Here is a 26625-nt window from a genome sequence, read left to right on the forward strand (position 1 = left end):
GCCTCAGATGTCGCGCCATGCTGTTATGGCATGGTACACGTTGTGACGTCACGGTGTTAGGAGACACATTGCCTTGGTTCCATTTGAGTTCTGGAAGACTGTAAGAGTGAACCAGAAGACCTAGCCTGGAGTGAAGCAGACAAATAGAAGCAGAAAAGAACACATGGAGTACTGGAAAAAGGTTGCTGTGACAGGTAAGTATAAGTATTTGTTTTTCTTTTGCATTCTATATTTGTTATGCTCTAGTGCATGGGGAGACAGAAAATAGTAAGCAACATTAATTTCACCAATGGTAACGGATGTAAATCAGATTTTCTTCATGATTTGCTAATATCCACATCTGCTGATCTCAAGTCTCAAACCATCTCAGTTGCTCTAACATTGTGTTATTATTAGGGCCATATCACCAGGTGCAGCGCTCCATCCCTGTCCTGCTTAGTCACATAGCCCCTATATAGCCAGGAGGTGTGTTAAGTCATTGTTCTGCTAGAAAACAAATGATGGTTTCTCTAAGCGAAAACAAGATGGTATGGCATGGCCTTAAATAATGTTGTGGTTGTCATGCTGGGAAAGTGTGCATTGAAATTAATCACCAATAATGTCACCAGCAAACCACCCCAACATGATCACCTTTGCCTTAATGCTGCATGGTGGGTTCCACTCATGTAGAAATGGACTGCCCACCTTTTCTGCATGTCACAAAGACATGGCAATATGTATGAACAATCTCAACTCAAATTTTTGTACATCATACCATAGATACAAATTCCCACTGATCCAATGTCAAGTCAATGAGTCATGGTAAAACAAGTCTCATCTTCTTTCTTGCGGTCCTCAGTAGTGGCTTTTTTGCAGACATTTGACTATAAAGGCTTGCTGCTCACAATCAACTCTGGACTGTTAATGTTGAGATATACCTGTTGCTTGATGTCTGTGTATCAGTAAAGAAGGCTGTTATATGAGGTGCTGTCAGATTGTGGTTTCTGAGGCTGGTAATTCTAATAAGCGTATTCAATGCAGAGGGAATTCTTGGTCTTCCGTTCCTGGGGTGGTCCTCATTTGAGACAAATTCATCATAATGATTGATAGTTTTCATTCCTGCTGTAGAGAAAATTTTCAAGGTTCTAGAACTTTTCCTGATTAACTAACCTTCATGTCTTAAACTAGTGATGTACTGTCATTTCTCATTACTTGGTTGATTGATTCTTGCCATGTTCTGTCTTAGAACAGTTATGTATTAGGGCTCAGCAGTGTTTGGAACTGTGTGCCAATACTGCCTCTGTAAAACACATTGGATGGACAGGAACACTTTACGAAGGCCAGTAATTCCACAAATTAACTCTTAACAAGGTATACCTATTCATATGTAGCTATTCCAGGTGATTGACTACCTGATGAAGCATTTTGAGAGAATGACACGGGTTTGTAAAGCTGTCACCAGAGTAAAAGGGGGAATCTTTGAAGAATCTAAGGTTCAACACATATTCTGGTACCTTTCACAATCTTTTCTTTAGTCCATATTTCCATCTATGTTACTTTGGAGTTTTGCTGCCTTCAGACTGAATCTATAATGTGCACATTCCAAAAGAAAGAAGAAAAATATTGCATGAATAGGTGAATCCAAACTTTTAACATTAGACTCTTTCATAGATCAGCTATAACTTTCATTACACATTACTTTTGTTTCTATGGCCACCTTGGAAAACTGCTGCACTGCTTAGTATGAGAATTTGTGATATTCACAAGGAATAAAAATAGAAATCTAATTCTACACTCCTTACCCCACAGAGTTACTATTCAAGATGTGATCTATTTTCTAGCATACGCAAAAACTAAAGTACAGTGTGAGTGTTACCCAATTAGAACTGAGGTTTTAATGAGGTGGGGGAGATGATGATGTTCACGATAAAGCAGGTTACATCTGGCAATACAGGGTTGTAAATCAGATTTTTATATGACAATTTCTATTTAAAAAGTTTCAAGCCAAACGTAAATTTTAGTAAATATTGGGTTAAAAAGAAATGTTATACATGTCCACTACTGAGCACATTTTAGCATCTGCAATCTAAGTAAATCCAAAATGCTGTGTTATTTCATTTTTAATATCTGTTTAGAGCTCAGAGTTCTGTTTTGGAGTTAATGCAATCACCACTAAGCAGAATTCACTGCAACTTCAACAGATATTTGCTATGTAATCTGTCAGCATCTTGTAATGTGGATGGAGTCCCTGAATCCAGTAAAGTAGCATTTGTAGTGCCCTGAAAAAGTATTTATACTCTGTGAACTTTTACATACTTTTTTCTCGTTACACCCACAAGCTTAAATGTATGTTACTGAGATTGTATGTGATATACCAACACAAAGAAGCAAGTTTTTGTGTTGTAAAAAGGAAATGATACATGGTTTTATATATATACTAGATGGTGGCTCGATTCTAACGCATCGGGTATTCTAGAATATGCATATCCACGTAGTATATTGCACAGCCCACGTAGTATATTGCACAGCCCACGTAGTATATTGCCCAGTCACGTAGTATATTGCCCAGCCACGTAGTATATTGCAAAGCCCACGTAGTATATTGCCCAGCCACGTAGTATATTGCCTAACCATGTAGTATATTGCCCAGTCACGTAGTATATTGCCCAGCCACATAGTATATTGCCCAGCCACGTAGTATATTGCCCAGTTACGTAGTATATTGCCCAGTGACATAGTATATTGCCCAGTGACGTAGTATATTGCCCAGTGATGTAGTATACAGCACAGAGCCACGTAGTACATAGCACAGCGACGTAGTATACAGCACAGAGCCACGTAGTATAGTGTCCAGCAACGTAGTATACAGCACAGAGCCACGTAGTATATTGCCCAGCCTCGTAGTATATTGGCCAGTCACGTAGTATATTGCCCAGCTATGTATGTCACAGGTTAAAAAATAAAAAATAAACATATATTCACCTTCCGAGGGCCCCTTGTAGTTCAGTCACATGACCATGACGTCATGGCAGGTCCTTCTTGCGCACGCGCGCAGGACCTGTGATAACGTCGCGGTCACATGACCATGACGTCATGGCAGGTCTTTCTCCCATACCATCCTTGGTACCGGAACTTGCCACTTGCATGGAGCGGTCACTGGAGCGTCGCGAAAGGTGAGTATATAATGATTTTTTTTTATTTTATTTTTTTTAACATTAAATGTTTTTACTATTACCGCATAGGCAGCATCAATAGTAAAAACTTGGTCACACAGGGTTAATAGCGGCTGTAACGGAGTGAGTTACCCGTGGCATAACGCGATCCATTACCGCTAGCATTAACCCTGTGTGAGCGGTGACTGTGGGGAGTATGGAGCGGGCGCCGGGCGCTGACTGCAGGGGAGGGACTAATCGGACTGTGGCCGTCGCTGATTGGCAGCTGGCGAGACCAATCAGCGACTTGGATTCCATGACAGACAGAGGCCGCGACCAATGAATATCCATGACAGACCGAAGGATAGACAGAAAGACGGAAGTGACCCTTAGACAATTATATAGTAGATATTTTAAATATAAATCTGAAAATTATGCCGTGCATTTGTGTTCAGCTTCCGTAGTACCACTAAATAAAATCCTGAGTGATCAATTGCCAGATGTCACATATTTAGTAAATTGAGTCCACCTCTAATTTATTCTCAGTATAAATACAGCTGATCTGTGAAGGCCTCGGAGGTTTATTTGAGAATATTAGGGATCAAACGGCTTCATACAAACCAAGGAACACACCAGACAGGTGAGGGATTGAGTTGTGGAAAAGAGTAAAGCAGGTTAAGTTTATAATAAAATAGCCCAAGCTCTAAACATCTCACGAAACATCATTCAATTCATCATCCAATAATCGAAGGAGTACAACACAACTGAAAATCTACCAAGACACTGTAATACACATAAACTGATGTCCCAAGCATGGATAGCTCCAGTATGGTCGTTCTGGAGATGCTGCAGAGATCTGCTTGGGAGTAATGGTGGAATCACACATGGAGATGGCAATGTCAGGCAAAGGTAGGTTAGTAGAAGGAGAGAACACGAGGAGTTCGGTTTTTGACAGGTTCAGTTTCAGATAGTGGGAGGACATGATGTCAGAGACAGCGGTAAGACAATCACTTGTGTTTTCTAAAAAGGCAGGCGTGAAAAGAAGTGTATAATTGGGTGTCATCAGCATATAGATTGTACAGGAACCCAAATCTACTGATTGTTTGTGCAATCGGGGCAGTATACAAAGAGAAGAGGAGGGGGCCTAGGACTGATCCTTGAGGAATCCCAACAGTAAGAGGAAGGTGAGAGGAGGAGGAACCAGCATGACTGCGTATTCCAAGATGGGACCTCCGAGATACCAGGCTTCTCCTACCCCTTTATTCCTAATACCCCAGAACTATTAATACTCTTAGATTAAAAAACACAACAACTATTTATTTTGGATAATTTGGCCACAGCGGCCATTTTATTAATAACAAACATAAACAACCATTTATACATTTGTATAAAAAACTTGAGGGGAGGGTTCTTGGCGCTAATAAATCTGGCACCTAAAAGGCAAAAGCCCAAAACCAACATGAAAAAACCCTTCTTTACCCTCAGCCGTAACCACCAGCTCGAGGGCACCATGTAACCCGTTTACCGGGCAAACCAACCCCAAAGCTCCAAGGTAAAAATCCCCATCCAGAGCCAGTAAACCAAAGCCAGATCAGCACCATGAAACCAACTCCAAGAACCCCGCCCCCCGCCAACCAGCCACTGTAACAACAGTAAAAACATAACCCCTTCATGGACAAATTTACAAGTAATTTCCCAACTAATGCCCACGTTACCCCTATAAAGCGCCTGAAGCAAAGAACAAAACAACAAGGGAGGGTGGGTGGGCTTCTCAGGTCAGCTATCAAAAAGTAATGGCCCCCTTTCCCGCACTTTTCCCATAACCCGCCCCATAACTCTGCACCACCCCCCTACTCCTCCCCATCCCTTAAACCAATCCCTCTCTCTGCATCGTTATTTAAAAATTGCTCCCCTGCGTTCCCTTGGCAACGCAGTCATGTGGGGCTTTCTTTAACTCCGTTCCTACAGCCCGTTTCTAGAGATACAGTGAAAGAGCGGTCAGAGAGATAGGAGGCGAACCAGGAGAGAATGGCGTCCATGAGGCCAATGGAGTTTAGCATAGTGAGGAGGAGCTTATGATCCACAGTATCGAATGCTGCGGAGAGATCCAAGAGAATTAGCATGGCGTAATGACCATTAGCTTTAGCTGTTAGTAGATCACTAGAGACTTTAGTGAGGGCAGTTTCAGTAAAGTGTAGAGAGCAAAAACCAGATTGAAGAGGGTCGAGAAGAGAATTATCTGAGAGATAGCGGATAAGATGGGAGTGGACCAGGCATTCGAAGAGTTTATAGATGAAGGGAAGATTAGAGACAGGTCTATAATTAGCGGCACAATTTTGGACGAGGGATGGTTTTTTAAGTAATGGATGTATGATGGAATGCTTAAATGAGGAGGGAAAGTTACCGGAAGAGAGAGAAAGATTGAATATTTTTGTTAGGAGAGAGGTGACAGCAGGGGACTGGAGGAGATGTGACGGAATGGGGTCACTGGTGCAAGTGGTTGGGTGAGAAAATGCAAGGACCCTGATTACTTCTTCTGTAACTAATTCAAAGTCAGAGAGTGAACTAGATGCAATGGGGGAGGGAGGACAGTGCATGGTATGAAGGGATTGGGAGATAATTTCCTGTCAGATGTGGTCAATTTTTTCTTTGAAGTAATTGGCCAGATCGTCAGCGCTGAGATCTGTGGTTGGGGCCTGCACTCTTGGGTTGAGTAGGGAATGAAAAGTGTCAAAGAGACGTTTAGGGTTATTGGACAGTGAGGTGATGAGGGTGTTAAAATAGGTTTGTTTGGAGAGGTGAAGGGCAGAGTTGTTTATTTTAGGCATGATCTTATAATGGATGAAATCTTCGGTTAGATTAGATTTTCTCCACAGACGTTCGACACACCTGGAGCACCGCTGTAGGAAACGTGTTTGCAGCATGTGCCACGGTTGTCGCCATCTGTGCCGAGTTGTTCTATGTATAGAAGGTGCAATTTCATCCAGGGCACTTTGCCAGGTTTCATTGTAATGCTTCAGTGCAGAATCAGGACATGAGATGGAGGAGATAGGGGCCAATGAGGACTGCAAGTTCTTCAAAAGTTTCTGGGTGTTAATGGCCTGTATGTTTCTATAAGTGTGGAAAGTGGGGGTGGCCTGAGCAGGATGGCAGTTCTTGATAGAGAATGAAAGAAAATTGTGGTCAGTGAGCGGGAGAGGGGGGTTTGTGAAATTGTCCACTGAGCAAAGCTGGGAGAAGACTAAGTTGAGGGAGTTTCCGCCCTTCATGCGTTGGAGAGTTGGTTTGCTGCGAGAGGCCGAAAGATGAGGTTAGAGATAAAAGGTGAGAAGCAGATCTGGAGAGGGGAAAAGCAATGGGGATGTTGAAATCACTCATGATTAGTGTTGAGCATTCTGATACCGCAAGTATCGGGTATCGGCCGATATTTGCGGTATCGGAATTCCGCTACCGAGTTCCGATATTTTCAGTATATCGGATACCGGAATCGGAAGTTCTCATAATTCTAAAGAGCCTGAATTCAGCCAATAAGGAATGATTAGAAGTGTGGGCACATCCTGTTCTGCATGGTAGGCATGTAACTACTGGCATGGCTGTGATTGGCTGTTGAAATGATGTCATGATGCGCTATAAAAATCGCCGCCGCCATTTTAGGCTCACTCTGCTGCAAATTCAGTTAGGGACAGGATGCTGTGTTCTGACTGAGGGCCAGATTAGAGATAGCGATTTGCTTCATTGTGCTTTACCCAGGCTAATTTAGCAACCGCTGTGTGAGAACCTTGCTTTTGCCTTGCAGCGATGTTCACAGCTGTCTTCAAGGTCTCTGTGTGTGAGTGCAGCTCACTCTGTAGTCTGTCCGCAGCCACCGCCGGTTGTAGTTAGCTCAGGGTGCGTCACTGCCTCATACTATTCAATCCATTGTCCATTTTTTGCAATTAGTGCAGCCTGCTGCACATTTTTTCAAATTTATCCTATTGGTGACTTTCCATCCGTATCCTGCTAGATTGTGGAAAATCACTAAAGAGGATTACATAGAGGAGCTTGCTTTGGCCTTGCAGCGCCGTTCACGGCTGTCTGCACCATCTGTGTGTGAGTGCAACTCGCTCTGTAGTCTGTTCTACCGCCACAGCCGGTTGTAGTCAGCTCAGGGTGCGTCACTGCCTCATACCGTTCCATTGTCTGTTTCTTAATTAGTGCAGCCTGCAGCACATTTTTTCAAATTTATCCTATTAGTGGCTTTCCCTCCGTATCCTGCTAGATTGTGGAAAAACACTATATAGGATTACATAGAGGAGCTTGTTTTGGCCTTGCAGCGCCATTCACAGCTGTCTGCGCGGTCTGTGTGTGAGTGCAGCTCACTCTGTAGTCTGTTCTGCAAAAAAAATAATAATAATAAAGTTCACCAAACACACCACTTTACAGTTGTGTAGGCTACATTAGCTCATATAAAAGTGTAGTCCACACTTTAGAAAATTAGTGCTTCTTATACCTGTTAGGAGCAGTTCAGGAATAAGCACACTACGCATTTGGTACTTTTCTACCTATCTTTGTCAGTCTACCAAGATGAAGAAGGCAGGGAGTAAGGCACATGGCCGTGGGCGTGGAGCAGGGAGATGATGTGAGGATTCTGTGCCTGCTGCGGGCACCGGTGACTCATCATCACCCAGTTTCAGCAGGGAACAGTCCTTCATGCGCAGCTTTGTAGGAGATCGCCATACCCCGCTGCTGCGGGAAGAACAAATTGAAGCTAACGCATCGACTTCAATTAGTGCCACATCCTGTCAGGCACAGAGCACTGGAGAGCACCCATCTGTCTCTTCACCACCTGCCAAATTGCCCAGGTAGTCAGAGAGCCCAGGACAGGAGCCATCTCTACTTCTGTTCTGCGTCTCTTGGCTTGGAAAGAGGGGGCCAGCCAAGCAGCATTGGAGAAATGCAGTGATGCCCAACAGCTTTGTCCCTCTGATTCTGAAGAGGCGGGTGGGCCAGTGCCTCTGGTCGGCACACCTCAGTACGCATCTGATGATGAGACTCAGGTGCCACCTTCTGGTGCATGCTGTGCTGCCAAGACTACCCAGGAGAAGCAGTTGATGGAAGAGGGTAGTGTAGATGATAAGGTCCTTGACCCATCATGGCATAAGGTACAGGAAGGTGGTGGGAGCAGCTCTGAGGAAGAGATTCCCCGAATGGCCCAAAGAGGGAGGGGAAAGGGGGAGGGGGAAGACTGCGGTGCCTGTAGCCTCCACTTCGGCACCCATTCACAGCATGGCTCTTCCAAAAGCCAAAACGGGTGCTCCCAAGACTTGCAGTGCCTGGTCTTTTTTTGACACAGTTGCATATGACATTTGCTTAGTCAAATTCAAGTTGTGTCATCAGAAAGTCAAAAGAGGGAAAAGTGTCAGCAACCTCAATACCACAAACATGTGGAAACATGTGCGGACCAAGCACGCGGTGGAGTTACAAAAACACACTGAAGACCTAGGCCAACCTACAGCGGCACCTACCACCTCTTCAGCTCGTGTTGTTGCCACTTCCTCCACCTCACACACAGCTGGTTCGGCTTCCTCACAGGATCGCCATGGAAGAACCTCTGGCACTGTTGTCCAGAGACCCAGTGTAATTCCACCCACATCACCATGTTCCCTGTCATCCTCACACTCCCAGCCCAGTCTACAGCCATCGGTAGCACAGGCATGGGAGAAAAGGCGTCCATTCTCGACAAGCCACCCCAGAGCACAGGCTCTGAATGCTGGCATTGCAAAACTACTGTCCCTTTGACATGCTGTCATTCAGGCTGGTGGAGACTGACACCTTCCGTAACTTGATGGCATTGGCAGTCCCACAATACAATGTGCCCAGCCGCTTTTATTTCAGCAGGCAAGCCGTCCCTGCCCTGCAAAAGCATGTGGAGGGACACATAAAACACGCGCTACTGAACGCCATTAGTAGCAAGGTCCACCTCACCACCGATGCATGGACCAGTCACCATGGACAGGGGCGATACCTTTCCCTCATTGCCCATTGGGTTAATGTTGTTGAGCCGGGTACAGATCGTGCGAGTGGTGCAGGAAGTGTTCTGCCAACTCCAAGGATTGCAGGAATCCAGTCTGTACACATTGCCTCCTCCTCATAATCCAGTTCCTCAGAATCATCGCTGCAGGAGCCATCACGGTCTACCTCCACCTTGACCCGTGAATGCTTACCTGTTACGACCGATATGAGCACAGCCTTGGCCAAACGTCAACAGGCCGTCTTGAAATTAATTTCTTTGGGGAATCAAAGCCACACAGCGCAGGAGCTCTGGAATGCCATCAAACAGGAGAGCGACGTGTGGTTTGTGCCAGTGAATCTCCAGCCAGACATGGTAGTGTTTGACAATGGCTGAAATCTGGTGGCAGCTCTGGCCCTAGGCAACCTCACTCACATCTCATGTCTGGCACATGTGCTCAACTTGGTTGTGCAGAGTTTTTTGAGGGACTATCCAGATCTTGATGCACTGCTGCACAAGGTCCGCCTAGAGCGTGCTCACTTGCGGCATTCCAGCATGGCAAGATCGCGCATTGCAGCTCTGCAGCGCCGATTCCGCCTTCCGGAACATCGCAACATATGTGACCTACCCACCAGGTGGAATTCCACGTTACATATGTTGAAGCGGTTGTGTGAGCAGCAGCAAGCAGTAATGGAGTACCAGCTGCATCAGGTGCACTGCGCGCTGTTCAGACTTCACAACCACTGAGTGAGCCACTATGAAGGACGTCTGTCAGGTTTTGTGTGCCTTCGATGATTCCACGTGGATGGCGAGTGCAGATGATGCACGAGTCAGCATGACTGTCCCCCTTATCTGCCTGCTTGAAAGAACACTGCAAGCGAGGAGTCACCAATTCCATCTGCTTCTGGACAGTCAGCACAACGTGGTTCCTCACAAAGGCCTAGGCAGGGGACACTTTGTGAGGAGGATGAGGAGGAGTCAATTGAGGAGGAAGACATCGGTCCAGAGGAGGGAGTTACACAATTCTCAAGTAGTCAGTGTGTAGAGCGAGGGTGGTGTGATGCAGAGCAGGCAGAGATCACGCCTCAAGCAGGGGACAGCGTTTCTTGGTCTGTTGGCAGTCTGCAGCATATGGTTGATTTCATGCTGCAGTGCCTGAGAAATGACCGCCGCATCGCCCACATTCTCAACACGGCTGATTATTGGGTGTACATCCTCCTAGATCCGCGCTACCGGGACAACTTACAAACTCTCATAATACCGTGAAACCAGGAGTGTAAAATGCGGAAGTATCTAGACACACTGGTGCATTCCATCATGTCCTGTCCAACTGAGAGCAGTGCTGCTAGTGCTTTACAAAGCAGCTCAGTGCGTCATGGCAGTGGAGGAAGGTCAGCACAAACAGGGAGCAGAAGCAGTGCCTCAGCACAAAGCAAGACCAGTATGGCCCAACTGTGACAAACTTTTGTGTGCCCACCACAAATGTCTACACATCACAGACAGCTCCAGTCAGCATGAGGCAACGTTTCTGTCAGATGGTGACAGACTACATGGCTTGCCCTCTCAATGTACTCCCAGATGGCTCTTTCCTCTTCAAGTTTTGGGTCTCTAAGCTGGATACAAGGCCAGAGCTTAGCCAGTATGCATTGGAGGTGCTGGCTTGCCCTGCTGCTAGTGTATTATCGGAACGCGTCTTTAGTGCCGCAGGTGGTCTACTAACAGACCGTCGCAAGCGACTATCCTCTGATAACGTTGACCGGCTTACTTTTCTGAAAATGAACAAGGCCTAGATCTCACAGGAATTTGCAACTCCTCTTCCAGATTAAAAAATTGGTTGGCTACAGTGTCCAGGTCTCCTGTTACGTTCATGTTTCTACCACCTGAACTGTAATCCCTGGGCTCCAACACCACCAGTTGCTGCTCAGAAGTGCCGTCTGCACAGTCAAAACACATGACCCAATGTTATTGGGTTTCAGTAACGTCCTAAACGCTGACACTACATCTGAAATTTAAGGCAACCTGTCCCCCCCCCGAGGTTTGTTAATGAAAGAGCCACCTTGTGCAGCAGTAATGCTCTTTTAGTTATGCTGTCTGCATAGAGAAAAACACTCGCTCCTGTGTTAGTGGGGTTCAGTGACACCAGCTGCTCCACTGCTGTGTGTGCAGCAAAAACTAAAGTCTGCTCCTCCTGCTTTCCCTGGGCTTCAACACCGCCAGTTGTTGCCTGGAAGTGCTGTCTGCACAGAGAAAAACACTCGCTCCTGTGTTAGTGGGGTTCAGTAATGCCAGCTGCTCCACTGCTGTGTGTGCGGCAAAAACTAAAGTCTGCTCCTCCTGCTTTCCCTGGGCTTCAACACCGCCATTTGTTGCCCGGAAGTGCTGTCTGCACAGTCAACCCTTGCTGCCATGTTATTGGGGTTCAGTAACGCCAGCTGCTCCTCTGCTGGGTGTGCGGCAAAAACTAAAGTCTGCTCCTCCTGCTTTCCCTGGGCTTCAACACCGCCAGTTGCTGCCCGGAAGTGCTGTTTGCACAGAGGAAAACACTTGCTCCTGTGTTAGTGGGGTTCAGTAACGCCAGCTGCTCCCCTGCTTTGTAGCCGGCAATGTGTCCTACGACCGCCACGCTGACACTACAACTGAAATTAAAGGGAACCTGTCCCCTCCCCCCAGACGTTTGTACCTGAAAGAGCCACCTTGTGCAGCAGTAAGGTGTCTCTTTTAGTTATGCTCCTTGCACACACTGTACTTAACACTTACAAAATGTGTCCCCTCACACCGTGAAAACGGCCCGGAGGTGAAACTTTCCTATCTAATGAGACGGAATGCAGCCGTCATTCCTACCCCCTTGGCTCCAAGCTCCGACTCCTCAGCATTGTTTGAATCTGTCCCATAGCCTGCGCTGTTATGTTCAACCTTGGCCATGCTTAGTTAGCGCTGCCCATCTTCTGACATCATTTGGTGTCACGCGGACTGTGCCTGTGCGGCCGCGCTGCCCGAGATCCCGCATCGCAGCGTCTTCTGATTTAATCACACTGCGGGCCTGGGATTCATGGGCATGTGCAGTGCATATCTTCACCTCAGACTCTCACTCATCTCCCTCCGCCTTCTTCAGACTGTGCGCCGTCAGCTGATCCCTGATAGCATGCCACGGCCGTGACGCCGCACAGTCTGAAGAAGTCGGAAGGAGGTGAGTGAGAGGCGAAGATATGCACTGCGCATGCCCATGAATCCCAGGCCCGCAGTGTGTTTAAATCAGAAGACACTGTGAGGCGGGATCTCAGGCAATGCGGCCGCACGGCGCATTCAGCCTGACACCAAATGTTGTTAGAAGATGGGCAGCGCTAACAGCACATGGCCAAGGTTGAACATAACAGCGCAGACTACAGGACAGATTCAAACGCTGAAGAGGCAGCGCACGGCGCCAAGGGGGTAGGAATGATGGCTGTGCTGCATCCCATTACGAATGAAAGTCCCACCTTCGAGACGGTTTCACGGTATCAGTGGACATATTTTAGAAGTGTTTAGTTCTGCGTTTGCAAGGAGCATAGCTAAAAGAGCCACCTTTTCCTTGTGCAACATCACTGCTGCACAAGGTGGCTCTTTTAGTTTCAAACGCTTGGGGCGGGGGGTTAAAGGTTCCCTTTCAACTTGCTCAAATTAGGCCTTGGCCTACACTCTGCGTCTATTGCATTCCCTGGGCTCTAACACCGCCAGTTGGTGCTCGGAAGTGCTGGCTGTACAGAGAAAAACACTCGCCACTGTGTCAGTGGGGTTCAGTAATGCCAGCTGTTCCCCTGCTGTGTAGCCGGCAATGTGTCCTGCGACCACCACGCAGACACAACAGATATTAAACTGCCTCCAGTGCAGGCCTCGGCCTACACTCTGGTGCTCCTGGATTCCCTGGGCTCCAATACCGCCAGTTGGTGCTCGGAAGTGCTGGCTGCACAGAGAAAAACACTCGCCACTGTGTCAGTGGGGTTCAGTAATGCCAACTGTTCCCCTGCTGTGTAGCCGGCAACATGTCCTGCGACCACCATGCAGACAGAACAGATATTAAACTGCCTCCAATGCAGGCCTCGGCCTACACTTTGCTCTTCCTAGATTCCCTGGGCTCCAAAACCGCCAGTTGGTGCTCGGAAGTTCTGGCTGCACAGAGAAAAACATTTGCCACTGTGTCAGTGGGGTTCAGTAATGCCAGCTGTTCCCCTGCTGTGTAGCCGGCAATGTGTCCAGCGACCACCACGCAGACACAATAGATATTAAACTGCCTCCAGTGCAGGCCTCGGCCTACACTCTGCTCCTCCTGGATTCCCTGGGCTCCAATACCGCCAGTTTTTTGCTCGGAAGTGCTGGCTGCACAGAGAAAAACACTCGCCACTGTGTCAGTGGGGTTCAGTAACGCCAGCTGTTCCCCTGCTGTGTAGCCAGCAACATGTCCTGCGACCACCAAGCAGACAGAACAGATATTAAACTGCCTCCAATGCAGGCCTCGGCCTACACTCTGCTCTTCCTAGATTCCCTGGGCTCCAAAACCGCCAGTTGGTGCTCAGAAGTGCTGGCTGCACAGAGAAAAACACTCGCCACTATGTCAGTGGATTTCAGTAACGCCAGCTGTTCCCCTGCTGTGTAGCCGACAATGTGTCCTGCGACCGCCACGCAAACACAACAACAGATATTAAAGGGAACCTGTCAAGGGGATGTGAATGACAGCTGTGCTGCGTCTCATTAAGAAGGAAAGTCCTGCCTCCGGGACAGTTTCAGGGTATGAGGGGACACATTTTATAAGTGTTAACTTCAGCGTGTACAAGGAGCAAAATGAAAAGAGGCACCTTTTCCTTGTGCAGCATTAGTGTCGCACAAGGAGGCTCTTTTAGTTGCAAACACCTTTGGGGGTTAAAGGTTCCCTTTCAACTGGCGCCAATTAGGCCTCAGCCTATATTCTGCTTCTCCTGGATTCCCTAGGCTCCAACACCGCCAGTTGCTGCTCAGAAGTGTCTTTGTCAGGGGTAGTCCCTCCTGCCCATCCTGGTTCCAGTACCGTCAGCTGGTTCCGGGCAGAACCTTTGGCTTAGGTGCCTCCTTCTGGGTATCCGAGTTCCACCAACTTCAGGTGGTCCTTGGTAGTGTTTTCTGGCACGGGTACCTCCTGCTTAGTAACCGGGTTCCAGTAACGTCAGCTGGTCCTCGGTAGTTCCATTGGCTCTTGTACCTTCGGCTAGCCATCCGGGTTCCAGTACGGTCAGCTGGTTCTCGGTAGGGTCTTTTGCTCTTGTACCTTCTGCTCCCCATCCTGGTTCCAGTACCGTCAGCTGGTTCCGGGCAGAGCCTTTGGCTTAGGTGCCTCCTTCTGGGTATCCAAGTTCCACCAATGTCAGGTGGTCCTTGGTAGTGCTTTCTGGCATGGTACCTCCTGCTTAGTAACCAGGTTCCAGTAACGTTAGCTGGTCCTCTGTAGTTCCATTGGCTCTTGTACCTTCGGCTAGCCATCTGGGCTCCAGTACCGTCAGCTGGCTCTCGGCAGGGTCTTTTGCTCTTGTACCTTCTGCTCCCCATCCTGATTCCTGTACTGTCAGCTGGTTCCGGGCAGAGCCTTTGGCTTAAGTGCTTCCTTCTGGGTATCCGAGTTCCACCAACTTCAGGTGGTCCTTGGTAGTGCTTTCTGGCACGGGTACTTCCTGCTTAGTAAGCGGGTTCCAGTAACGTCAGCTGGTCCTCGGTAGTTCTAACGGCTCTTGTACCTTCTGCTACCCATCTGGGTTCCAGTACGGTCAGCTGCTTCTCGGCAGGGTCTTTTGCTCTCGTACCTTCTGCTCCCCATCCTGGTTCCAGTACCGTCAGCTGGTTCCAGGCAAAGCCTTTGGCTTAGGTGTCTTCTTCTGGGTATCCGAGTTCCACCAACGTCAGGTAGTCCCTGGTAGTGCTTTCTAGCACGGGTACCTCCTACTTAGTAACCGTGTTCTAGTAACGTTAGCTGGTCCTTGGTAGTTCCATTGGCTCTTGTACCTTCAGCTAGCCATCCGGGTTCGAGTACCATCAGCTGGTTCTCGGCAGGGTCTTTTGCTCTTTAACCTTCTGCTCCCCATCCTGGTTCCAGTACCGTCAGCTGGTTCTGGGCAGAGCCTTTGGCTTAGGTGCCTCCTTCTGGGTATCCGAGTTCCACCAACGTCAGGTGGTCCTTGGTAGTGCTTTTTGGCACGGGTATTTCCTGTTTAGTAACCGGGTTCCAGTAACATCAGCTGGTCCTCGGTAGTTCCATTGGCTCTTGTACCTTCGACTAGCCATCCGGGTTCCAGTACCGTCTGCTGGTTCTTGGCAGTGTCTTTTGCTCTTGTACCTTCTGCTACATTTCCAAGTTCAAGACCCTAAAGATGACGACCCTGAAGACCGAGAAGCAGAAGAACAAGAAGCTGCAGAACAAAAAGCAGAAGAATATTAAGCATAAGACTAAAAATCAGAGCAAAAGATATCTAAATTATAAGCAGAAGAAGACTAAGCAGTGAATGGGGGTGAGTCCGTTCCTCCTCGTGGTACCCCTGGAAAAAACCTGAATGCTGACAAATCCTGTTGTAAATCTTTTGTGACAGGCAGAACAGAAGGTGTAATCTTCAGACTTTTATAGATAACAACTACAGGAAGGCCTGGCTGTCACAAATACGATTATGATGAAGAAGAAGAAGACGAAGAAGTTGATTATGAAGAAGAATAATAGTTGAATAAAAAGAATATGAAGAATGTAAAACAAAAAAATAATACGAAGAAGGTGAAGAAGAAGAAGATGAATAAGGTGAAGGAGAAGTTAATGGAAAAGATGATGCTGCTGAGGATGATGAAGAAGAAAGTGTGGGAGAAGTTAAAAAGAAGGTGAACAGCATGGAAGTAATGAAACATAAATATCTGACTAAATATAAAAAATTGTAACATAGTCAATAGCTTTGTAACTCCGAAAGTCTTTAAAAAAAAAATTAATTCCTGCTATTCCATTTGATTGGGCTAAACCTCTATGCCTTTAATGTCTCCTCCACCTCCCCCAATACATCCTACATTATTCTTAGTTGTTTTCCTTCATGTAGAATTAACCTACAAGGAAAAAAAGGGTTTATTTTAATTCCAATATTTTGGTCCCATTGACTTGCATTAGTATCGGGTATCGGTATCGGCTATATCCGATATTTTTTGAATATAGGCTGATCCAATCCAATACCAGATACTTTTGGATATCGGAAGGTATCGCTCAACACTACTCATGATGAGGGTGGGGATGTCCCAGGAGAGAAAGTGTGGAAGCCAGGTGGTAAAGTGATCCAGGAACTGATGAGAGGGCCCGGGAGGATGATACATCGCCACCACTCGCATGGAGAAGGGGATGTAGTGCCTGAAAGCATGGACTTGAAAAGAAGGGAAGACAAGTGAGGGTATTTGGGGGATAACTTGGAAGGTACATTTGGTTGATAGAAGCAGGCCAATGCCCCCACCTGCTCTGTTGTCCGATCTTGGGGTATGAGAAAAGTGTAGTCCACCATATGAAAGAGCAGCAGCAGCGGTTGTGTCTGACTGCTGGATCCAGCTTTCAGTAAGATCCAGGAGGTTAAGAGAATTAGAAAGGAAGAAGACATGGATGAAATGGAGTTTAGTAAACACAGAGCGAGAATTCCACAGGGCACAATTGAAAGAAGCACAATGCATGCATGGGATATTAATAAGGTTAGAGGGGTTTCTGACTGTAGCAGTTGGGAGGTTAGACTTGCTATAACATGGGGGGCCGGGGTGGGAAGAGATGTCTCCATTGACTAGGAGAAGGAGGATAGAAAGAGTGAGCAGATGGTTAAGTGATTTGTGAAAGCGTCTTTTGTGTTGGATGGTGGGACTGAATGGATCGGCACTGTTAAGCAATGTGAACAGAGCATGAATGCTATACAGAGGAAAGGAAAGATGGGCCGATATGAATGGCGTGTAAAGAGTTAATGCAAGGGCGGTGAATGTGAGTGAATGCAGAATCCAGGATATAGATTAGACAAATGCATATGGTGAATATTTGTTCTGTTCCAAATGAACAGGGGATAGATTTATTTAATTGTCTTACTGATAAAATGCTGAACGTGTGACCATGACGTTAAACACATTATCTGAACAGGAACCAAATTTTTGTCAGTGAAATTTCTTCCCAAACCACAACCTCCACCCCTGATAAGATATACTATATATATATATATATATATATATAGATATAGATATATATCTATCTATATCTATATCTATATCTATAGATATAGATATATATATATATATATATATATATAAATTGCAGGTGTTATAAGTACTGAACACAAGTAAATGCGTTATCACCCATAACTTCATTTATGGACATCTATGGAAGGTTTGATTTCTTTGCCTTGGTGGATAGGCATCACAATGTTAAATGTGTCCATGTGGCAGAAGCTTATCCTCGGATAAGATTTTTTATTAATTTTCCTTTTTGATTTGCGCATCTGGCAGATTCTAAACAAGCCTCAATTTTCAGCCATATTGGTCTAATTTTGAAAAATGTTCTCGATGAGCAAAATTCTCAGATTCCATCGAGACTGCTCAGTTCATTTGCCCAGGAGACTATATCATGTCACATACTGACAGACAAAAATTATAGTAAATTTGCATATTATTTAAAAAAAACTGAAAAAGTAACATTGTTTCCTCTTTTTTACCCATTTCCAGCATTGTATGAACAGTCCTGCGAGGCATATAAGCACAAAGGATACCTCTCCGATTACTACTACATTGATTCAGATGGAAGCGGGCCCCTTGCACCTTTCCGTGTTTACTGTAATATAACCGGTAAGGGACACATCCTCTGTATTCATATATAATACTGGCTTAAATAATTCAAAATCTCCAATATCAAACGGGATAAGCTAATTAAAGCAGCAGAAACTTCATTTACTTTGATGACAAGCAAGAACCATCTACTCTTGGCTTTTTCATTGCCATCACCTGTGCTTCTCCAAAACCAGAACAGAGATGACATTTCTACAGTGCAGAGTTATTTTTCGGATACAGTATGCAGGTGACAAAGCAGCTGTGATCTCAAATAAATATTCCAAATGACACATGTCTCCGCTCAAGTTTTATAAAAGAGATGATTGCTTATTTTCTACACAGCAGAAACCATTACTGGTTGTGATGTTGTGGGGAACCTGCTAATTCATTTCTAGTTCCAGCTATTGATTTAAAAAAAAAATTATACTGTATGTATATAAATGTATTCCATGAAAAATGCCCAAAGGAAAAACATCCGCAAAAAAAGCCCACAGCCATGAATGCCAACAGGAAGAATGCCAACAAGGAAAATTCCAAACACGGAGGATTGCCCACATGGAAAATTGCCCACATGGACAAAATAACAACAGTTTATTAAAACCATTTATTAAAGAGGGCCAAGGTTGAAAATTGGGCACATTCCAGTACCGCCGAGGTTACACTGTGCACAGTCTCTGGAGCGATATAACATATTACAAGTCGGGGGTGATAATGTTATGTTGGTACAGCCGGGGTCACACATTACACAGGCTCTGGAGCAAGTTCGGGGAGTGATAATAACGTTATATCGGTACAGCCAGGGTCACACGGTACACAGTGTAGTAAAAACTTTATATATATATATGAATAATATATACAGTGGGGCAAAAAAGTATTTAGTCAGTCAGCAATAGTGCAAGTTCCACCACTTAAAAAGATGAGAGGCGTCTGTAATTTACATCATAGGTAGACCTCAACTATGGGAGACAAACTGAGAAAAAAAAATCCAGAAAATCACATGGTCTGTTTTTTTAACATTTTATTTGCATATTATGGTGGAAAATAAGTATTTGGTCAGAAACAAAATTTCATCTCAATACTTTGTAATATATCCTTTGTTGGCAACAGAGGTTAAACGTTTTCTGTAAGTCTTCACAAGGTTGCCACACACTGTTGTTGGTGTGTTGGCCCATTCCTCCATGCAGATCTCCTCTAGAGCAGTGATGTTTTTGGCTTTTCGCTTGGCAACACGGACTTTCAACTCCCTCCAAAGGTTTTCTATAGGGTTGAGATCTGGAGACTGGCTAGGCCACTCCAGGACCTTGAAATGCTTGTTACGAAGCCACTCCTTCGTTGCCCTGGCGGTGTGCTTTGGATCATTGTCATGTTGAAAGACCCAGCCATGTTTCATCTTCAATGCCCTTGCTGATGGAAGGAGGTTTGCACTCAAAATCTCACGATACATGGCCCCATTCATTCTTTCATGTACCCGGATCAGTCGTCCTGGCCCCTTTGCAGAGAAACAGCCCCAAAGCATGATGTTTCCACCACCATGCTTTACAGTAGGTATGGTGTTTGATGGATGCAACTCAGTATTCTTTTTCCTCCAAACACGACAAGTTGTGTTTCTACCAAACAGTTCCAGTTTGGTTTCATCAGACCATAGGACATTCTCCCAAAACTCCTCTGGATCATTCAAATGCTCTCTAGCAAACTTCAGACGGGCCCGGACATGTACTGGCTTAAGCAGTGGGACACGTCTGGCACTGCAGGATCTGAGTCCATGGTGGCGTAGTGTGTTACTTATGGTAGGCCTTGTTACATTGGTCCCAGCTCTCTGCAGTTCATTCACTAGGTCCCCCCGCGTGGTTCTGGGATTTTTGCTCACTGTTCTTGTGATCATTCTGACCCCACGGGGTGGGATTTTGCGTGGAGCCCCAGATCGAGGGAGATTATCAGTGGTCTTGTATGTCTTCCATTTTCTAATTATTGCTCCCACTGTTGATTTCTTCACTCCAAGCTGGTTGGCTATTGCAGATTCAGTCTTCCCAGCCTGGTGCAGGGCTACAATTTTGTTTCTGGTGTCCTTTGACAGCTCTTTGGTCTTCACCATAGTGGAGTTTGGAGTCAGACTGTTTGAGGGTGTGCACAGGTGTCTTTTTATACTGATAACAAGTTTAAACAGGTGCCATTACTACAGGTAATGAGTGGAGGAAAGAGGAGACTCTTAAAGAAGAAGTTACAGGTCTGTGAGAGCCAGAAATCTTGATTGTTTGTTTCTGACCAAATACTTATTTTCCACCATAATACGCAAATAAAATGTTAAAAAAACAGACAATGTGATTTTCTGGATTTTTTTTTCTCAGTTTGTCTCCCTTAGTTGAGGTCTACCTATGATGTAAATTACAGACGCCTCTCATCTTTTTAAGTGGTGGAACTTGCACTATTGCTGACTGACTAAATACTTTTTTGCCCCACTGTATATATGCACTAATAATATTAATATGAATAATATTCAGTAATATGATTGTTCAGTGAACTTAGAACTTTATGTTCTACTAGATGGTGGCCCAATTCTAACGCATCGGGTATTCTAGAATATGCATGTCCACGTAGTATATTGCCCAGCGACATAGTATATTGCCCACTCACGTAGTAAATTGCCCAGCCACGTAGTATATTGCCCAGCCACGTAGTATATTGCCCAGCCACGTAGTATATTGCCCAGCCACGTAGTATATTGCCCAGCCACGTAGTATATTGCCCAGCCACATAGTATATTGCCCTGTCACGTAGTATATTGCCCAGCCATGTAGTATATTGCACAGCCCACGTAGTATATTCCCCAGCCACATAGTATATTGCCCAGCCACGAAGTATATTGCCCAGCCACATAGTATATTGCCCAGCCACGTAGTATATTGACCAGGCACATAGTATATTGCCCAGTTACGCAGTATATTGCCCAGTGACGTAGTATATTGCCCAGTGACATAGTATATTGCACAGCGATGTAGTAATCAGCACAGAGCCACGTAGTATATTGCCCAGTCACGTAGTATATTGCCCAGTGATGTAGTATATTGCACAGCGACGTAGTATACAGCACAGAGCCATGTAGTATATTGGCCAGTCACGTAGAATATTGCCCAGCCACGTATGTCTCAGGTTAAAAAATAAAAAATAAACATATACTCACCTGCCGAGGGCCCCTTGTAGTTCGGTCACATGACCGTGATGTCATGACAGGTCCTTCTCGCGCAGACCCTGTGATGAGGTCGCGGTCACATGACCATGACGTCATAGCAGGTCCTTCTCCCAAACACGGCACCAGAGCCGGCAGCTTGCATGGAGCGGTCACCGGAGCATCGTGAAAGGTGAGTATATAATGATTTTTTATTTTTTTAATTATTTTTAACATTAGATGTTTTTACTATTGACGCTGCATAGGCAGCATCAATAGTAAAAACTTGGTCACACAGGGTTATTGGGCGGCGGTTACGGCGTGAGTTACCTGCGGCATAACGCAGTCCGTGGCATTAACCCTGTGTGAGCGGTGACTGCGGGGAGTATGGAGCAGGCACCGGGCGCTGACTGCAGGGGAAGGACAAATCGGACTGTGGACGTCGCTGATTGGTCGCGGCAGCCATGACAGGCAGCTGGCGAGACCAATCAGCGACTTGGATTCCAATACAGACAGAGGCCGCGACCAATGAATATCCCTGACAGACAAAAGGACAGACAGACAGATGGAAAGATGAAAGTGACCCTTAGACAATTACAGTCATGGTCAAAATATTGACACCCCTGCAATTCTGTGAGATAATACTCATTTTCTTCCTGAAAATGATTGCAAACACAAATTCTTTGTTATTATTATCTTCATTTAACCCCTTAGTGACAGAGCCAATTTGGTACTTAATGACCGAGCCAATTTTTGCAATTCTGACCACTGTCACTTTATGGGGTTATAACTCTAAAACGCTTCAACGGATCCCGCTGATTCTGAGAATGTCTTTTCGTGACATATTGTACTTCATGATAGTGGTAACATTTCTTCGATATTACTTGCGATTATTTATGAAAAAAAACGGAAATATGGCGAAAATTTTTAAAATTTTGCAATTTTCAAACTTTGAATTTTTATGCCCTTAAATCAGAGAGATATGTCACGAAAAATAGTTAATAAATAACATTTCCCACATGTTTACTTCAGCACAATTTTGGAAACAAAATTTTTTTTTGTTAGGGAGTTATAAGGGTTAAAAGTTGACCAGCAATTTCTCATTTTTACAACACCTTTTTTTAGGGACCACATCACATTTGAAGTCATTTTGAGGGGTCTATATGATAGAAAATAACGAAGTGTGACACCATTCTAAAAACTACACCCCTCAAGGTTCTCAAAACCACATTCAAGAAGTTTATTAACCCTTTACGTGCTTCACAGGACCTGAAACAATGTGGAAGGAAAAAATTAACATTTAACTTTTTTTTGCAAACCTTTTAATTCAGAACCATTTTTTTTATTTTCACAAGTGTAAAAACAGAAATGTAACCATAAATTTTGTTATGCAATTTCTCCTGAATACGCCAATACCCCATATGTGGGGGTAAACCACTGTTTGTGCGCACCGCAGAACTTGGAAGTGAAGGAGCGCCGTTTGACTTTTTCAATGCAGAATTGGCTGGAATTGAGATCGGACGCGATGTCACGTTTAGAGAGCCCCTGATGTGCCTAAACAGTGGAAACTCCCCACAAGTGACACCATTTTGGAAACTAGACCCCTTAAGGAACTTATCTACATGTGTGGTGAGCACGTTGAACCCCCAAGAGCTTCACAGAAGTTTATAACGTAGAGCCGTGAAAATAAAAAATTGCATTTGTTTACACAAAAATGATCTTTTCGCCCACAAATTCTTATTTTCACAAGGGTAACAGGAGAAATTAGACCACAAAAGTTGTTGTGCAATTTCTCCTGAAGTTTAGAATGCAGAGTCGTGAAAATAAAATAAAAAAATTTTCCACAAAAAAGATTTTTTAGCCCCCAAGTTTTTATTTTCACAAGGGTAACAAGAGAAATCGGACCTCTAAAGTTGTTGTCCAATTTATCCCGAGTACGCTGATGCCCCATATGTGGGGGTAAACCACTGTTTGGGCGCACGGCAGAGCTCGGAAGGGAAGGAGCGCCGTTTTGGAATGCAGACTTAGATAGAATGGTCTGTGGGCGTTATGTTGCGTTTGCAGAGCCCCTGATGTGCCTAAACAGTGGAAACCCCCCACAAGTGACCCCATTTTGGAAACTAGACCCCCCCATGGAACTTATCTAGATGTGTGGTGAGAACTTTGAATGCCCAAGTGCTTCACAGAAGTTTAAATGCAGACTCATGAAAATTAAAAATCATATTTTTTCAAAAAAAGGATATTTCCACCCCCAATTTTTTTCCACAAAAAAGATTTTGTAGCCCCCAAGTTTTTATTTTCACGAGGGTAACAGGAGAAATTGGACCCCAAAAGTTTTCCAATTTATCCCGAGTACGCTGATGCCCCATATGTGGGGGTAACCCACTGTTTGGGCGCACGGCAGAGCTCAGAAGGGAGGGAGCACCATTTGACTTTTTGAGCGCAAAATTGGCTGTCGTGTTTGGAGACCCCCTGATGTAACTAAACAGTGGAAACCCCCAATTCTAGCTCCAACCCTAACCCCAACACACCCCTAACTCTAATCCCAACCCGATCCATAATCCTAATCACTAACCCTAACGATAATCACAACCCTTACAACAAAACAACCCTAATGTCAACCCTAACCATAACCCTAATCAAAACCCTAAATCCAACAAACCCCTAATCCTAATCTCAACCCTAACCTCAAACCTAACCCTAATCCCAATACACCCCTAATCACAACCCTAACCTTAACCCTAATCCCAAACCTAACCCTAATCCCAAGCGTAACCCTAATGCCAACCCTAACCCTAATACCAACCCTAATCCAAACCCTAACCCTAATCCCAACTCTAACCCTAACTTTAGCCCCAACCCTAACCCTAGCCCTAAGGCTACTTACACACGTGCGTAGTTTGGCATCCGTCGCAATCTGTCGTTTTGGACTAAAAATGGATCCTGCAAATGTGCCCGCAGGATGCGTTTTTTGCCCATAGACTTGTATTGCCGACGGATCGTGATGGATGGCCACACGTCGCGTCCGTCGTGCACTGGATCAGTTGTGTTTTGGCGGACCGTCGGCACAAAAAACGTTCAATGTAACTTTTTTTGTACGTCGCGTCCGCCATTTCTGACCGCACATGCGTGGCCCTAACTCCGCCCTCTCCTCCCCAGGACATAGATTGGGCAGCGGATGCGTTGAAAAACTAAATCCGCTGCCCACGTTGTGCACAATTTTCACAACGTGCGTCGGTATGTCAGACCGACGCATTGCGACGGCCCCGTACCGACGTAAGTGTGAAAGAACCTAACTCTAAATTTAGCCCCAACCCTAACCCTAAATTTAGCCCCAACCCTAACCCTAAATTTAGCACCAATCCTAACCCTAACCCTAGCCCTAACCCTAACCCTAGCCCTAACCCTAACCCTAGCGCTAACCCTAACCCTAGCCCTAACCCTAGCTCTAACCCTAGCCCTAACCCTAATTTTAGCCCCAACTGCTCTTCTCCTGCCGGCCGGCAGATGGCGACAGATGGCGGGCGCACTGCGCATGCGCACGCCATTTTCTTTTGCCAAGAAGACCAGGAGGAGCAGCAGGAGGACCCAGGGACACTGGTGAGTATAATAGGGTCCCCGAATCCCCCTATTTCTCTGTCCTCTGATGTGCAATCACATCAGAGGACAGAAAATTACACTTTGCTTTTTTTTTTTTTTTTGCGGTCGTCGGTAAACAGTTATTTACCGGTGATCGCAAAACAGGGGTCGGTAAAACCGACCCCGATCATGTTCTTTGGGGTCTCGGCTACCCCCGGCAGCCAAGACCCCAAAGATTCTCCCGGTGCCGGCCGGCGGGCGCACTGCGCATGCGCCCGCCATTTTGAAGATGGCGGCGCCCATCGGGAGCTACGAGGAGCACCGGGGGAGACAGGTAAGTATTGGGGGGCTACCTGGGACCCCATTTCTCTGTCCTCTGATGTGCGATCACATCGGAGGACAGAGAAATTAAAAAGAAATTGCATTTTGTTTTTTTTTTGCGATCGCCGGTAAACGGTTAATTACCGGCGATTGCAAATGCGGGGTCGGTAAAAAACCCCCCGAATCATGTTCTCTGGGGTCTCGGCTACCCCCGGCAGCTGAGACCCCGGAGAAAATCGGACTCTGGGGGGCGCTATTTACTTTTTCCACAGCGCCGTTAAGTAACGGCGCTGTGGTTTAAGTACCCTTAGCGGCCGCCGTTAAAAGGTGTATCGGCGGTCATTAAGGGGTTAATTTGTCTTAAATGAAAAAACACAAAAGAGAATGAAGCAAAAAGCAAAACATTGATCGTTTCACACAAAACTCCAAAAATGGGCCAGACAAAAGTATTGGCACCCTCAGCCTAATACTTGGTTGCACAACCTTTAGCCAAAATAACTGCGACCAACCGCTTCCGATAACCATCAATGAGTTTCTTACAATGCTCTGCTGGAATTTTTGACCATTCTTCTTTGGCAAACTGCTCCAGGTCCCTGATATTTGAATGGTGCCTTCTCCAAACTGCCATTTTTAGATCTCTCTACAGGTGTTCTATGGGATTCAGGTCTGGACTCATTGCTGGCCACCTTAGAAGTCTCCAGTGCTTTCTCTCAAACCATTTTCTAGTGTGTTTTGGGTCATTGTCCTGCTGGAAGACCCATGACCTCTGAGGGAGACCCAGCTTTCTCACACTGGGCCCTACATTATGCTGCAAAATTTGTTGGTAGTCTTCAGACTTCATAATGCCATGCACACGGTCAAGCAGTCCAGTGCCTGAGGCAGCAAAGCAACCCCAAAACATCAGGGAACCTCCGCCATGTTTGATTGTAGGGACCATGTTCTATTTCTTTTTTTTTCTCATGTAAACTCTATGTTAATGCATTTGCCCAAAAAGCTCTACTTTTGTCTGATCTGACCAGAGAACATTCTTCCAAAACGTTTTAGGCTTTTTTAGGTAAGATTTGGCAAACTCCAGCCTGGCTTTTTATGTCTCGGGGTAAGAAGTGGAGTCTTCCTGAGTCTCCTACCTTACAGTCCCTTTTCATTCAGATGCCGACGGATAGTACAGGTTGACACCATTGTACCCTCGGACTGCAGGACAGCTTGAACTTGTTTGGATGTTAGTCGAGGTTCTTTATCCAACATCTGCACAATCTTGCGTTGAAATCTCGTCCCAATTTTTCTTTTCCGTCCACATCTAGGGAGGTTAGCCACAGTGCCATGGGCTTTATACTTCTTGATGACACTGCACACGGTAGACACAGGAACATTCAGGTCTTTGGAGATGGACTTGTAGCCTTGAGATTGCTCATGCTTCCTCACAATTTGGTTTCTCAAGTCCTCAGACAGTTCTTTGGTCTTCTTTCTTTTCTCCATGCTCAATGTGGTACACACAAGGACACAGGACAGAGGTTGAGTCAACTTTAATCCATGTCAACTGGCTGCAAGTGTGATTTAGTTATTGCCAACACCTGTTAGGTGCCACAGGTAAGTTACAGGTGCTGTTAATTACACAAATTAGAGAAGCATCA

General features: G+C 45.6%; 1 protein-coding gene across 1 annotated transcript in view; it reads left to right on the forward strand.

Moving 5' to 3' along the window:
- Positions 1 to 26625, forward strand: part of LOC138669768 (contactin-associated protein-like 5) — a 1597333-nt gene that overhangs the window by 726278 nt on the left and 844430 nt on the right. The window contains exon 12 of the mRNA XM_069756498.1: positions 17830 to 17949. Coding sequence (XP_069612599.1) covers positions 17830 to 17949 — 120 coding nt within the window. The remainder of the gene's footprint in view (positions 1 to 17829; positions 17950 to 26625) is intronic.

Source organism: Ranitomeya imitator, chromosome 3 (genome assembly GCF_032444005.1).
Source record: "Ranitomeya imitator isolate aRanImi1 chromosome 3, aRanImi1.pri, whole genome shotgun sequence".
NCBI classification, from domain to species: domain Eukaryota; kingdom Metazoa; phylum Chordata; class Amphibia; order Anura; family Dendrobatidae; genus Ranitomeya; species Ranitomeya imitator.